Source organism: Adiantum capillus-veneris, chromosome 9, assembly GCF_014529385.1.
Source record: "Adiantum capillus-veneris isolate H3 chromosome 9, ASM1452938v2, whole genome shotgun sequence".
Classification (NCBI taxonomy): domain Eukaryota; kingdom Viridiplantae; phylum Streptophyta; class Polypodiopsida; order Polypodiales; family Pteridaceae; genus Adiantum; species Adiantum capillus-veneris.
The window spans coordinates 56,185,548-56,201,203 of record NC_140939.1 but is presented as its reverse complement, the minus strand read 5'-3'; the positions used below and the strand labels follow the sequence as shown (position 1 = coordinate 56,201,203).

The 15,656-nt window shown below is 45.9% G+C and overlaps 1 protein-coding gene across 2 annotated transcripts in view; it reads left to right on the top strand.

Annotated features, from left to right (window-relative positions):
- The first annotated feature begins 389 nt into the window (after positions 1 to 389).
- Positions 390 to 15,656, top strand: part of LOC147450513 (protein S-acyltransferase 21-like) — a 58,689-nt gene continuing 43,422 nt past the window's right edge. The window contains exons 1-5 of one of the 2 annotated variants that reach the window (XM_086519738.1): positions 390 to 724; positions 6,271 to 6,384; positions 6,473 to 6,892; positions 7,000 to 7,068; positions 7,148 to 7,219. In XM_086519738.1, coding sequence (XP_086375864.1) covers positions 6,301 to 6,384; positions 6,473 to 6,892; positions 7,000 to 7,068; positions 7,148 to 7,219 — 645 coding nt within the window. In that variant the 5' untranslated portion in view covers positions 390 to 724; positions 6,271 to 6,300. The other variant, XM_086519737.1, reaches the window with a different exon arrangement.

Here is a 15,656-nt window from a genome sequence, read left to right as displayed (position 1 = left end):
ACATGCGCATGTGTTCAGGGTTGGTAAGCCTGCCCATGGGTGGAATTCTCTCTGCGCAACCAATCAACATGAGAGAGGGACTAAACACACAACAAAAAGTGTAGGTAGCCCACTTAAACGAGAAGCTTACACACATACATCCACCACTCCCATTGTATAGTTCTTGAGTGGAAAAGCACTCTTCTCATCTTGTGCATTGTGACCGGGGCCTAAGCTCTTCCAAGTTCCTAACTTCCCACAAGGGCAAAATGATAATGACAAAAATGTGGAGGGAAACCACAAATTTAAAAGCGAGCTAATGCTGATGGACATTCCTTTTGGCAGACGGACAGAAAGCCGCTTTACATACCCGAAATATAGCATGCAGAATTGTACAAGACTCAAGTGGCTTTGGGAGTGAAGAAGGGGGGGTGGCACAGGCACAACCTCATGAGCTCTTGATCCTCGCGCTGCTGCAGAGCTTTGCTTGCTACCTACACTGCTCCTTTCCCCATCACGCGAGCGCGCGTACACACACGCAGACTCTCTCTCTCTCTCTCTCTCTCTCTCTCTCTAGCTCGTGCGCCCACGTATGTGTGGGTACTGGAGTCTGCATTCTTCTCCAAGTGCTCTCTCTCTCTCTCTCTCTCTCTCTCTCTCCTTCCTGCGATTTTCTTTTGAAACAGAACCCCGAGAGCGCTAGCGACCTAATGCCCACTTTCCTCCTTTTTCCAAAAAGGCACAGGTAGTTCGTGTTGTAATTGTCGGTCTCTCCCCGCTGTTTGTTTGTGTTTATCGTTCTTTAGAGCTTCATCCACGCGAACATTCCCATTTGTGAGCACACATGCGCCTGTGCACACGCACACGCACTCGGAATCTTACCTATTCCTACATCAGCCCGTACATTAGGCAGTTCTAATGGCGACTTCATCTCTTTAAACCTTCTTCCTCTGGCTCAAATGTGAAAGAATTTGCGGGGTGGAGTAGCTTCGCATCAACGTGATTAGTTAGCTATTGCTGCATCAATACACTTTTCTCGATGGTGAGGCGCCATGGCTGGCAACTTCCAGCACACACATTTCAGGTAGCTGCTTCAAGTTGTTTCGGTATTGTTGCTCAAATCTTGCTAGGCTTTAAGCAGGTTTTGATGAAGCGTATCACTGCCCTCATAAACTGCTCATGAAACCGCTGTTGTTTGGGGCATGCATTATTTTTTGGCAATTTTCACGCTGACGCACTGGAAGATGACATCAGAAGCACATGGGTTGCAAGCATTATGCATGACTTGGGCCTGCGTACGCGGAAGAAGATATGTGCAAGGTATGAAAAGAACAGAAAGAAAAGGAAGGAGAAGCTGGCAATGCCAATACTGTTCAATCGAATGCACATGTGCAAATCGAAGGAAGTAATATTGTACACTATAAAGCAGCGCAAAGAATCTGTACACTGCATGTAGCCAGAAGGTGAAGACTTACAGGGCATAGTCGAATCTATACACTGTGAGTGGGCAGAAGGTGAAGACTTAAAAGGCATAGCAGGAATGGGCTGCTTAGGCTGTTTTGAAGGATGTAGAGTTGGTGGAACATTTTCACAGGAAGGGAGGAGTTCTCATGTTTGGTAACATGTAGAATCACTAAAGTACCCATTCTACCAGTGTTTATGGGAGATTCGATGTTTGAAGCTGTTCTTTATAGAGCGATGTATTTCTCTATAGAGTGATTTGGTTACCAACTACGGCAGACAGAGTCAATAGAGTAGCCTCCCATCGGACATTCAGAGAATGCCTCTTCTTGGAGACTGCAGCTAACTTAGGCTAAGGCTTGCTTTAAGGAGAGGTAGATAGTACTCACTACCTCTCTGGCTCACAGAGCAGGCTTTCATTCCACATTCCTCTCTGTAGAGTGAAGTAGCTCATACTCAGTCATGTCTGCCCAGTGTGACATAAAAGCACTTCATAGGCATGAAGTCCCGAACCCGGAAACAGTCGATACATTATAGCAAAACGGACAGAACGCTCAATTGCATGGAAAGAGAATGTTGGCTATTTTACCCAGGAGATCCCCGAAGTTGTTTTTAGCATAGCCACATGGACTGCAAGGACTAGGATGGACTAGGATCCCGGAACAAAGAAATGGTCGTTGACAAATGGGGAATTTGTTCTCCATGTTCCCTTTTCGAGGGAATGTTCCCTATCTGCGTCTCACAAGGGAATGTGTATCCTTATGATAGCAAAAATAGTGAACTGGTTTTGTTTATTTGTTGAAGTGAGAAAACTCTAGGCCTCTCTTACACACACACACACACACGCACACAGAGACCGATGGACAGTTTGAAGTAATGAATTATGCGGTGTTAGATGTATTGAAGTGCTATATTTTTGACAGCAAAACTTAGTGGGAGAAGTATTTTCCATTGGTGGAGTTTTTTAACACAAGGTAGGCACCATTTGAGATTGTCAAGGGTGGCTAAAGGGTCTAAGGACAAGATTTTTCGGGCATATCATTTTGTATAGGATGTGGAGATTGCATGTGCCAAGGCTAAAGAGGCTTAAGAGAAGTCTCAAGAACGGCATAAGAAAGCAACAAACAAGCATTAACATGACTTGCAATTGAAGGAGAATGATTGGGTGCTTCTTCGGTTTGAGAAGGCACGCCTCAGAAAGAGAAAGGGTGAATAGAGGCTTTTCCCAAAGCTAAGTATGTGATACTATGGGCCCTTTCAGATTTTGGAAAAGGTCAATGATGTGTCCTTAAGACTGAAGTTGCAGAGTAAGAGATTAATGGCAAAGACAGAATGTTCTTGTCAGAGCGAAGAACCACGGGAGGTGCTCCTTTAACTTTGAGATATAGAGTGTTTTCTTTCCAATCAATGCGTGCATTATAACCTTTAAACCACTTGATGCCAAAGATCAAATCACATCCTTTTAGAGGAGATACCACAAATCTATCACGAAAACCGACATTTTGCACTAACACTGTTGTTGGGTTAAAGGCCTGTGTGTCCGGTTGCCCGTTGTTCAGCCGCCCATGTATAGCCATTCATTTACTCATTCATAATAACTATACTCATTATACACATTGTAGTGTGAGTACCGCCCCGCCACACACTGTGTCTATCTCCTTCTTCGTGTTGGCTCTGTGTGTGTGCGCTCTCCGATCCCAACAAGGGCATCATGTTTACAGCCATGCGTTGCTTTGAGCACTACAGAGGTTGAATATATGGCTGCCACTGAGGCTGCCAAGGAGGCTGTATGGCTCTCACGACTAGTGGGAGATCTTGGTATGGCTGGTGATGCTCCGATTCTACATTGTGATAGCCAGAGTGCCATAGCGTTGGCACGGAATCCTGTCTTCCATGCGAAGACAAAGCACATTGAGGTGAGGTATCACTTCATATGAGAGGTGCTAGAGGACAAGCGCATAGAGCTTGTCAAGGTACACATTGACGATAACCCTGCTGATCTACTCACGAAGTCGTTAGCCTCACAGCGGTTTGCACACTGCAGATGGCTGATGGGTATGGCTTGACTTCTTTTGCTGTACTTTGGCCACTTTAGTCTTTAAAGGCACACTGTCTTTAAGTGGGAGATTGTTGGGTTAAAGGCCAGTGTGCCCGGCTTCCCGTTGTTCAGCCGCCCATTTACAGCCATTCATTTACTCATTCATAATAACTATACTCATTACTACACATTGTAGTGTGAGTACCGCCCCGCCACACACTGTCTATCTCCTTCTTTGTGCTGGCTCTCTGTGTGTGCTCTCCGATCCCAACAACTGTCACATCCGGACATTCATGCGTGAAAGAAGAGTGCATGCCAGGAGCAAATCCAAAGATCACAATGGGATCTATGGGAAAAGCTTCTAAACGTGCGCTCTTAAGGAGAGAGTCACTAATCACATCATCCATACTACCCAAATCAAACAAGATCACAATGCGTTGACTATTCACATGGTCATAACACTACATGAGAAACTTGGGACATATTAGTGTTCTCACTAAGTGCATTAACAGATGATGTGGATTTTGTGGGTTCTTTAGGTGCTTTCTTAGGATAAACTCTTTTAATGTGCCTTTTAGTGTGACATTCAAAATATCTTCCTTCCTTTGCGTATATGGCTCGTTCTTCAAGAGTTAACCTATCTCCAAAGATTCCTTGAGCAGATTTTTCATCAAGCGTCAACTTAGTGGTGTCTTGAGTTTAAGCCTTTTCTTTATTATTAATGTGAGAGTTTTGTGCTCTAGGTGTAGAAGAAGATTGAGAAGAAGAATTACTGTTATGCTTACCATTGGTCTTACCGTTCTTACCATTCGGTTCGTCTTGAGGGGTACTTGACTTGTTCCTTTTCGGCTTACCTTTGTTGTGCTTCATTTCTTGCGCTAGAGCGATTTTAACGGCGTCATTCGTAGGATTGAAGACTTGCAAATCGAACTTGATGTACTCGTCTAACCCAAAAAGGAAAGCCTCCTTTCGTTTGGCATTCGATTTGCGAAATTGGATGCCAATCTGCAAAATACGGTTAGAAAAAGACATAACAGGAGTGCCATTTTTCTCAAGACCATGCCAATCTTCTTCTAACAAGGCTAGGTACTACAACGACATGAACATGAAACGAGCCTTGAGCTTGTCTTGGAAGTCGCCCCAACTGAGGGAGGGGGGTACGTCTTCCTCGGCATGCTCAACCAATTGTGACTCCTGCCAAGCTTGATACCAATTAATGGCATCACTTGCTAGATACTTGGTAGTAGTCACAACTTTATTGTTGCTTGTTTTCTTGTTAGTCGCAAAGTAAGCATTAAATTGATGCAACCAAGAATGAATCACAGAAGCATCCATCTTAGCATCACACTTATGCAATGTCAACTTCTCAGCGACTGGATTGTTGGAGTCGTCACCTCTACTTGTGCTACGGGATGATTCACTGGCCTCCGTGAGTGGCTCGGTCTTCGGGGTGAGTACTTGTAGGATTAACTCTTGTAGACGTTGGTCCCGCTTTTCTTCGGCCGCCATGCATTGAGTCTTGCGTGCTTGCTCATGCTTGAGTTGCATAGCTGTCCTTGTTTCTTCAGTCGTTATGCGTTGAGCTTCGCGTGCTTGCTCACGCTCAAGCTCCATAGCTGCCCTTCTACCTTCGTGGTCTCGATCCATGGTGGCGTGTTGCACCTCTTGTTGTCGGATCATCTCCCTCACTGACTTGACCAAAGCCTCCATAGGGTTTGGTGCAATCCGTGGTGTAGATGGGGATGGGGTAGGACCGGGGAACAATCCTCTCGGTGTAGAAACTTCGTCAACTCCAACTTCGCTTTGAGTGATGACCATGCATTGAGTTCTTGGGTACTTGCGGTTCTTTGGTTTTTGAGGTTCTTGGGTACTTGGGTTCTTGGGGTTCTTGGTAGTTGGGTTCTTGAGTACGTGGGTACTTGGGTTCTTGGCTTGCAATCTGCGTATAAGAAGGCTTTTCTCTTACCCAAGCTCAACTCCTTCCTGCGGGTGCACCCTTGGCGGCCTTGCGCTCACACCAAGGTTGCTTTTTTCCACTTCATGTTGATTGCCCTGCCGCTAAGTTTAAGGTCTGCTCTCAATGAGTGGACGAGGGGAGGTTGGACAAGCCCTTCTTTTCTGGGTTCTCATTTTAAAAAAACACAGATTAGGGATCAACACGCCCAAGTGGTCTTGGGTTATGTGTGATCACAACAAGCAATTTTTTTTTTGTGGTTCTTCGTGCTTCTTTCCTTGAGTGATGATACCGAACACTGCCAAAGAGCTCTGATACCATTTTTTTTTTTTGTGGTTCTTCGTGCTTCTTTCCTTGAGTGATGATACCGAACATTGCCAAAGAGCTCTGATACCACACCACAGTAAGTGTGGCACGGTCTCCTTAGCTTCAAGGCATCTGGGGTAGCGGGAAGGCGCAATATGCCGAGCATGCAACACACTGCCAATAGGTAGAGCTCCCACCAAGCACCGCCACAAAAAAACTCGTTCCTTCAAAGGCAGACGACTCTGCCAAATGCGAGACAATGTGTGTTGCCACCACAAGGATGACTCGGAAAGCGACCATAGTTGATTACCTTGATGCACAATCCATACATCAGACAAACCCCCCCCCCCCCCCCCCCCCCCCCCCCCCCCCCCCACACACACACACACACACACCACATACCACGCTATTACCTTGACAATTCTTTGTGTGCTTTATATGCATTAAACTCATGTAAATTTACCTGTCTTTATCAGAAAATAGAAAACACTGTCGTTTCATGGTACTGTTTAACACTTACTTGCACTTGCAGGTAGTGGCTATCACGGTGTTTTTACTCCTGATGCTGGTCTTCTATGTGTTTCTTTCTCCATTTCTCGGGAGCTCTACCTTGGAGTATGTGGCTTTGGTAGTTTACTCTCCAGTGGTAAGCATTTTTTGTTAACTTTCTACTCTTCATGGCAATTTTTACATCTAACCTTTTCGGATTCATGCATGATAACTTCTGTGTGCAGGCTATGGCAGTGTTTTTGCTCTATTTTCGGTCAACAGCTATCGATCCTTCGGATCCAGGGGTTTTAGAAAAGCGGAAGCAGGATATTGTGGACAAGAATTATGCCAATTCGGGTGCCTCACCAAATGCAAATACAAATCAAGCTGGATTTAAGTCACCGCTTGGTTTATTTACTCCTGCAAGGAGCTCATCTGTAGCACATTCAGACAAAGACTTTGAAAATAAGGCATCCTGGACAGAGGAAGGAAGGCAAAAAGTGGGGCTGTATGATGCAGAATTTGATAGGAAATCGATGGCTCATGGCTTAGGGGTTGTGCTTTGTGGATGGCTAGTACAGGACGATAAGTGCAGAGATGATCGCTTACAACAGCCGCCAGTTCCCGAAGAGGAGGCACTGTTTTGCACTCTGTGCAATGTGGAAGTAAGCATTAAGTTTCCGGATACGAGGATCTGAACATCCTTAGTTTGTTAAAAGATGGCCTGTTTGTCTGATAGTGTTTGCAAAGACTTACTTTTTGGTTTGTGCAGGTCCGCAAATTGAGTAAGCACTGTCGTAACTGTGACAAGTGTGTTGATGGCTTTGATCACCACTGTAGGGTATGTAATTGCACCAGTTCTAGTTATTAATGTTTTTGGTTATATGAAAGATTTTTTATCCAAAGGTCTATCCGTGCAGTGGCTAAATAACTGTGTTGGAAGGAAAAACTACATCACATTTGTTGTCTTGATGGCCACAAGCCTTTTACTGGTAAGTTCGCTATTATTTTGTTTATGTCAGCTGCATAACAGTGTGGAAGTTTTGATAGAAGAGAGAGTCTTTGTCAAATGATGCCTTTACATTCTTGCAAGAGCTGGTGTTAAGAGGGACTATGCATTTTTTTATCAGTGTCTGCCTCCATTGCTTTAAATGTAGCACTTCCTAGCTTCATTGTTAGTACCAGTCCATCTCCTGTTATCTGCAGCATCATATGTATGGAGGGTGCCACTTTTTTAAGTACTTTGAAAAAACCCACAAATATGAGGGTTTTATAGTCACATACTTGAGGCCACCTTGGGATTTCATTGAAGAAGGCCTTCGACAATGGTGCCAAGGCCAACTTGGGAGTGAAGTCTGAGGACTAGAGAGGACGACATCAAAAGCATGGGGAGACTCTCCCAGTGAGTAAAACAAATATGTATAATGAGGGCTAAATCACAAGATGGGAGGAGGAAAAAGCCACACTGGTGGCTGGTAGTGCCATCTAGGCACACCCTGGACCATGGTGAAGAAAGGCCTTGGGCGCCAGAGTTGTCGGAAGCCTCTCTGCGCTCCTGCATGTGGTCGGAGCTGCCCTGAAGTTTCTCAAACCGACCCTTGAGAGCGTGAATCAGCTCCAGCCAAAAGTCATGAACAGTCTCTATCGATGAGACAAGGTGAGCCTTGAAGTTGCGGATGCAGCGGGCCTGCCAAATGAACCAGTGTCAGACCATAGACGAGCTCCCAACACACCTCTCTCACTGCCCCACTCTTAGGGGGTAACCTCTGTGGCAAGATGGAGTGTAGGTCGACCCCCCTGGATCACTATCATCTTGCTGGTCGTGTCATCCCCCCCAAGCCTCCCCCCGCCTCCCCATTTCCCGGCTCCTACTCCTTGAGGGCAGGTCTTTTCATCTCTCGACCTCACCTCGTCAGCTTGGTCTCGCCCTCGCCTCATCTTTGCTCGCCTTCTCAACTGCAGACACAAATGGAGGACTTTGCTCCGCCTCAGAGAGACTCGACGGAAGCCCCCTCGCCCAACCCCGCGGAACCCACCATCCGACTTGCTCTTTTGCTGACAGAGCAAGTGATCTTAGAGGCAGAGGTAGCGCACCTACAGGCCACCTCTATTATCTGCAGCATCATTGGCACCCGACCTAGCAGAGGTGTGTGATCTCCTCCGGGCCTGCCTTTTAGCAGAGGTGGGCAAGATCATGACGTTTAGTTTCTCGGGCGCGGCTACTATCAGATAGAGTTTGAGACTTCCGAGATGGCGTCCAAGGTCATTACGATGGGCTTCCTGGCGTTCGAGCAACTAGAGCTCATTTTCGATAGTGGCGCCATGGATTTGATCCTGCTATCGATGCTCTTATTGAGGAGACAGACCTACCCATCTTAGTCTGCTTCCCAAGCCTGAAGAGAGAGTACCTCCTGCTTTTTTCCAGGATTGGTTCCGAGATTGGGACTGCCTTGGAGATACCTCGCACGCCCTCCCAAAGGTCGTTTTACTACCTCGGGTGAGTGGTGGTTAGCCCCGTCAGAATGTGAAGTATTCTAGCGAAGGCTTGTCCACGGAGGAGGCCCAAACCTTTGGCACAGACCACACCCAATCCAACGCCCAAACAAAGGAAGGCTGGCAGCAAGTCTGTGGTCGACGTTGCGGGGACTACCATGCCAGTTCAGCCCCCCTAGTGGTCGTCCTACACCAAGCTAGCAGCAGTGGATTCCCACAAGAAACCGTTTCGACCCCCTTACAACATGACGAGCCCATAGACACTCCTTCCACCTCAACTTTTCCACCGACAGTCCCTCCTCCCCCCCCTCCCCCCCAAAACTCATCTCATCACACGAGAGACTTGGGGGTGACAGACTTAATACAGATTCTATGGCTGTTGGCCAAGTTCTCGGTGACACCTCCAAACACAACAGGATGTAGACACATTGTGGTACACTTTTTTGCCGACACACAAAGTCCACCATGCTATGTATATGTACATGAGGACTCCTGGACAGAGGAGGTAGCCCGACAGACGGCACGCTCTTCTTGGGCTTCAGTTGGACAGACTCTACAGTCACGACTATCTCGGGGTCGCTCGGATGCGGATTACTCCCCATCCAAGCCCGCCTCGAAGATAGCAAGGTTGGTTGTTGTTGCAACATCGGTTTTCTCTCACTGACTCCATGAGGATCATTGTTAGGTGCAGCGGAATGAATGTTTGCGCTTTGCTCAAGATGAGTACTGCGAATTGTGCTCAAGGTTCCTTTTGTTTTTATGGAAGGGAGAGCCTTCCGTTCTTAATGAGAGAATGCTATGATCACAAACAAAGTGAATGGACACTGTGCGTGAAAGTGTATGAGATTGAGAGATAGAGATAGAAGAGAGATACGACACCAGAGACGACGTAAAACCCTCCTCCAAAGGCCCCACTCCCGTCGGCGAGAGTGGTCTACTTATGATTGCACAATCTGGTACAAACTGAATGCATGTGAATGATGCAAGTCTAGGCTGTCGGCGATGACGACGGTGACGACGAGACCGACCTAAGGGCTGAAATCTGCAATCTTTCAACCGCTGTCCAAAAACGCTATGGGCTAAAATCTGCTATGGGTCCAAAACGCTGATTTTTGGGGCTGTTTTTTGTGGGTCTTTGTCGCTGAAATTTTGCAGGTTTAGGGCTGAAAACAGAGGTTTCTTTAGGCTGAAAACTGATGGTCTTTCCTGTGAATCTGCTACTCTTTTACTGCTGTAAATCGGCGAAGGCTGAAATCTGCAAATGCGGAGATCTTCAAAAACGCTAGGGCTGCATATCTTTGCAAGAACGCTAGCTGTGTCTGCTTCTTCTGGCGATGGGGCTAATGCAAAACGCTATCTGATGGGGTTCTGGCGATGGTATCTGGATGCAAAAACGCCAAGCTTGGGAAAGTCCTTGCGGAGATGCTGAAGGTGAAAACGCTAGGGGATGTTCTTGCTTCTTGCTTGGAGGAAATCCACCAAGGGTCTTGTTGGAGAAGTTGCCTGTTGAGCTTGGGTCTTGTTGCCTCTTCTGCCATTTAGTGCTAGTCTAGGTTTGCTTATATACAAACTTACTCAATTTGCCCTACCTACTTTCCAACAAAAGTCACTTAAAAATAATAAGTGAAAAATGTCAAAAATAGGTAAAATAGGCTAAATGCATTGGAAAATTCCCCTGACCGATTCTGATGGATTTTGATGGTAATGCTTATGATCATGCTGTGTGCAACCAGAGGATATGCATCTACACTAAGTGATTGGGCATACACGGTCTACGAATAGACTCACAAAAGTGCCAGATCACTTCTAAATCTAGACTGATTGGATTGGCTGAACCCTTGTCGTACTGTAGTTTGTCCACGGACACATAGGGTTGGATGTGTCACGTGACATCCCCTCCTTTTCAAAGTGAGGTACTAGTACCGAACTGTATGGCGTCGAGGGAGATCGCCAATAGCATCCGGTATCCTGGAAGGGACTCTTCGCCGGCCCACTCTGATGCGTGGGTCGCGCGATACTTGAACTTCATAGAGGTCTGTAAAGCTTGCTTCTTTGGGCCGCGCCGAAAGCGACACAAAGTCTTGTGTGGCTCCTTCGATGCTTCAACTTCGTCGAGTGTCATGCTTCTTTCTTCTTCAAGAATCTCCATGGCTGAAAATTCCTGAAACCATTTCAACACAAAAACATGAACATACCTATTCCATGTAAAGTGAGTGGAAAAAATCTTGTCTTCCTGAAAGACTGTGCATGCAATGGAGATGAACAAAGAGATGGAGTGCCAAACCGTTCACCACACACACGCAAACAATGAGATCGAATCTTTCTCTTTTGATCTAGAGCAATCAACTGTAGTAATTCACAACGGAAATGCCCATGCTTGGTGCTCATACTTTCATGTGCCCTTTCGGGTATTGTGTCGTGCCAAGGAAGGGACATGGAATGTGACTTCCTTACATGCATACTTTTCAGCTTTTCATGAACAATCCGCATACATTCGTGCTCATTCATGAGTGAAACGTGCTCAACGTACAATATGTCATGCCTAGTAAAAGGTATCACATAAAGATGCTGACGAAAATATAAGCAACGATCACGAATGAAATACTCGATCAACGTGTGTGTATCAATCATGCGAACACATAATACTTCCTGTGAGGGTTCTTTGGACCTAGGCTCGAGAGCCACGATCGATTCTTCTTGATTGATTGAATCGTCTTGTGGGGGTTCTTTGGACCTCGACTCGAAAGCCAAGATCGGTTCTTCGTGATTGATCGAATCTACAACGAGGTTAGCTTTGCATGATGGAACTGATGGTTATATTGTCTTGTGGGTGACTATCATGGGTCTATACCTTGCACTTTCCTTCAAGGGTGAATCTGGGCTTATCTTGGATTCATCTAGGTATATCCACTAATACATCATCCTTGGGAACAATCACATCATCTTCATGCAACTCATCATGCTTGTGAGAAATCACATCTTGATCATGCAAATCATCATGCTCGTGAGAAATCACATCTTGATCATGCAAATCATCATGCTTGTCATTGTCAACCAAATCATCATGCTCATCATTATCATTCAAATTATCATGCAAATCATTGGCATTCAAATCATCATCATGCTTATCATCATGTAAATCCTGTGTGTCTTGCTTTGAAGAAGAAGAGACTGAGAGAGTCTCCTTCTCCTAAATCCGTTCAATCTTGTCTTGCATATTAGCAATGAGAGATGGAGAATGAACAATGTCCTCTCCACGAATGACAATGGGAGAATCACTTTTGGCATGGAGAGTGAGAGTGTTAGCCTCTCAATCAATGAGGGTTAAGATCACGAAACCATCTAATGCCCAAAATCATATCACATCCTGAGAGAGGAGAGACAACAAATCTTCTAGTGAAGGCAGCTTGTTGAATTGCAAACAACACACCAAGACACTCCTGCGTGATGAGAGAGTCCATACGGGGAACAAAGCCAGAAACCTCGAGAGGAGATTTCTGACTAACTTTTAGGCGAGCTCTCTTAACAAGAGAGGGATTGATCACATCATGCATACTACCTGGGTCAAACAATATGACAAAACGCTGCCCCGACACCTGACCATAACATTTAATGAGAGAATCATCAATGGGAGGTTCAAGAGAAACTTGGAGCACACTCGTGTTATCATTAATTGCATTGACAGAGGAAGTGGGTTCTGTGGATTCTTTAGATTCATTCGATTCAAGCTTAGGATATGTTCTTTTTATGTGACCCTTAATGTGACAATGAAAACAATGACCTTCCTTAGAATAAGTGCTTTGCTCTTCCGACGTGATGTATCCTCCTACAATTCCTTGTGCTACCTTTTCATATGGAGTAAGCTTAGGTTTAGCAATTGTGTTAGCCTTACCCTTAGGTTCATTGGAAGAATTCTTTTCTGAGAGACTGTTGGAAGATTGGTTAGAAGAGTCACCATTCTCACCATTCTTACTGTTCTGAGGGTTCTGAGAAGTCTGCGAGGTACTTGTGGAAGTCTTGTTCTCCTTAGGCTTTCCCTTGTTGTGCTTCATCTCCTGTGCGAGAGCAATCGCTACCGCCTTGTTAAGATCGATAGGGTCGAAGACTTCCCATCAAACTTGATATAGTCGTCTAACCCAAAAAGGAATGCCTCTTTGCGTTCATCATCCGACTTGCGTAATTGCGTACCTAGCTGCAAAACACGATTAGAAAAAGACATTATCGGCATATCATTTTGCTTGAGAGCGCGTCAATCGTCCTTCAATCGTGCGAGGTACTGAGGTGGCATAAACCGCGCCTTGAGCTTGTCTTGGAAATCAGCCCAATTGAAGGAAAGGGGCGTGAATTCGTCGGCTTCCTCTAGGTGCGCGGCTAATTGTGCCTCTTGCCATGCGTGGTACCAATTAATGGCATCACCGGCAAGGTACATGGCTGCCGTCAAAACTTGGCTATTTCTTGTCTTCTTAGTTGTCGCAAAATAAGCATTAAATTGATGCAACCAAGAATGAATAACCGTAGCATCCATCTTACCATCATACTTACTGAAAGTCAACTTCTCTGTGACTGGATGGTTGGAATCCGCATCGTGGCTTGCGCCACTTGAGAAACTCCCACGATCTTTGGCTGGTTTGGACTTTGAGGCAAGTACTTGTCGAATTAATTCTTGAGTGCGTAGTTCTCTTTGAGCCTCACGCTCGACCTCCAAGGCCACTCTTTGAGCTGCACGCTCGGCCTCCAAGGCCGCGCGTCGTACTGCCTTTGCTTCCTTTCTTTGTTCTTTTCTTTCTTTTCGTTTGTCGCGTTCGCGTTCCACAGCAATGCGAGTCTCTTCTTGTTTGGCCATCATGTCCATTATCTACTTGACCATTGCCTCTATAGGGTTTGGTACACTTTGTGGCGTAGATAGCGAAAGGGGAGGGTCGGAAAAATCTCTTGGTGGGGAAAATTCTTCGTCGCCTCTCTCATGCTCATCACCTGTATGCGAAGTATCCATCCGCTTCGGGTGATGACCATGCACTATGATCTTTGGTTCTTAAGTCCACGAGGGACTTGGGTTCTTGAGGGTCTTGCGTTCTTAAGTTCTTGAGGGTCTTGAGGTTCTTGAGGGTCTTGAGGTTTTCTTTCACTTGCAAACCGCGTTTGAGAAGGATCTTCTCTTTACCCGAGTTCTACTTCTTTCCGTGGGTGCACCCTTGGCGGCCTTGCGCTCACACCAAGGTTGCTTTTTCCCACCTCACATCGATTGGCCGGCCGCTAAGTGCACTGTCCGCTCTCAATGAGTGAAAAGAGACACAAGGGGAGGCTGGACAAGCCCTTCTTTCTTGGGATTGCTGTCACTCTTCAAAAAGCATGATTAGGAATTGACACGCCCAAGCGAACTTGGGCTCGTGCGACCTCAACAAGCAAAAAAAATTCTTGTGGTTCTTTCCTTGAGTGATACAGAACACTGCCAAAGCTCTGATACCAATGTTAGGTGTAGCGGAATGAATGTTTGCGCTTTGCTCAAGATGAGTGCTCCGAACTGTGCTCAAGGTTCCTTTTGTTCTTATGGAAGGGAGAGCCTTCCGTTCTTAATGAGAGAATGCTACGATCACAAACAAAGTGAATGGACACTGTGCGTGCAAGTGTATGAGACTGAGAGAGAGAAGAGAGAGAGAGAGATATGACACCAGAGACGTTGTAAAACCCTCCTCCGAAGGCCCCACTCTCGTCGGCGAGAGTGGTCTACTTATGATTGCACAATCTGGTACAAATTGAATGCATGTGAATGATGCAAGTCTAGGCTATGTTGGCGATGACGATGGTGACGACGAGACCGACCTAAGGGCTGAAATCTGCAATCTCTCTATTGTTGTCCAAAAACGCTATGGGCCTGTTTCCTGTGGGTTTTTGTCGCTGAAATTCTGCCGGTTTAGGGCTGAAAACAGAGGTTTCTTTAGACTGAAAACTGATGGTCTTTCCTGTTGAATCTGCTACTCTTTTACTGCTGTAAATCGGCGAAGGCTGAAATCTGCAAATGCGGAGACCTTCAAAAACGCTAGGGCTGCATATCTTTGCAAAAACGCTAGCTGTGTATGCTTCTTCTGGCTATGGGGCTAATGCAAAACGCTATCTGATGGGGGTTCTGGCGATGGTATCTGGATGCAAAAACGCCAAGCTTGGGAAAGTCCTCGCGGAGATGTTGAAGATGAAAACGCTAGGGGATGTTCTTGCTTCTTGCTTGGAGGAAATCCACCAAGGGTCTTGTTGGAGAAGTTGCCTGTTAAGCTTGGGTCCTGTGGCCTCTTCTGCCATTTAGTGCTAGTCTAGGTTTGCTTATATACAAACTTACTCAATTTGCCCTACCTACTTTCCAACAAAAGTCACTTAAAAATAATAAGTGGAAAATGTCAAAAATAGGTAAAATAGGCTAAATGCACTAGAAAATTCCCCTGACTGATTCTGATGGATTTTGATGGGAATGCTTATGATCATGCTGTGTGCAACCAAAGGATATGCATCTACACCAAGTGACTGGGCATGCACGGTCTACGAATAGACTCACAAAGTGCCAGATCACTTCTAAATCTAGACTGATTGGACTGATTGAACCCTTGTCATATTGTAGCTTGTCTACGGACACATAGGGTTGGATGTGTCACGTGACAATCATTTCATGGAATGTGCATGGATTAGGTGGACCCTAGTTTCAGCGTCAGCAGGGTCGCTTGCGTCATGAGATTCAGCGATGCCTTGTGAGTGGTGTGATTGATATTCTTATGCTTCAGAAGCATCACATTGTGAGAGCCGCATTAGACGACGTGGTCAGATTTTGCATGGTCGTAATGAGACATTTTGGTCAGCTGCGGGAGGCATTCAGAGAGGGGCCTGTATGACTATTGTGGACTTATGGCAGTAGGCCATTGTGGGTAGAGGTAATATTGTGCCAGGCAGGGC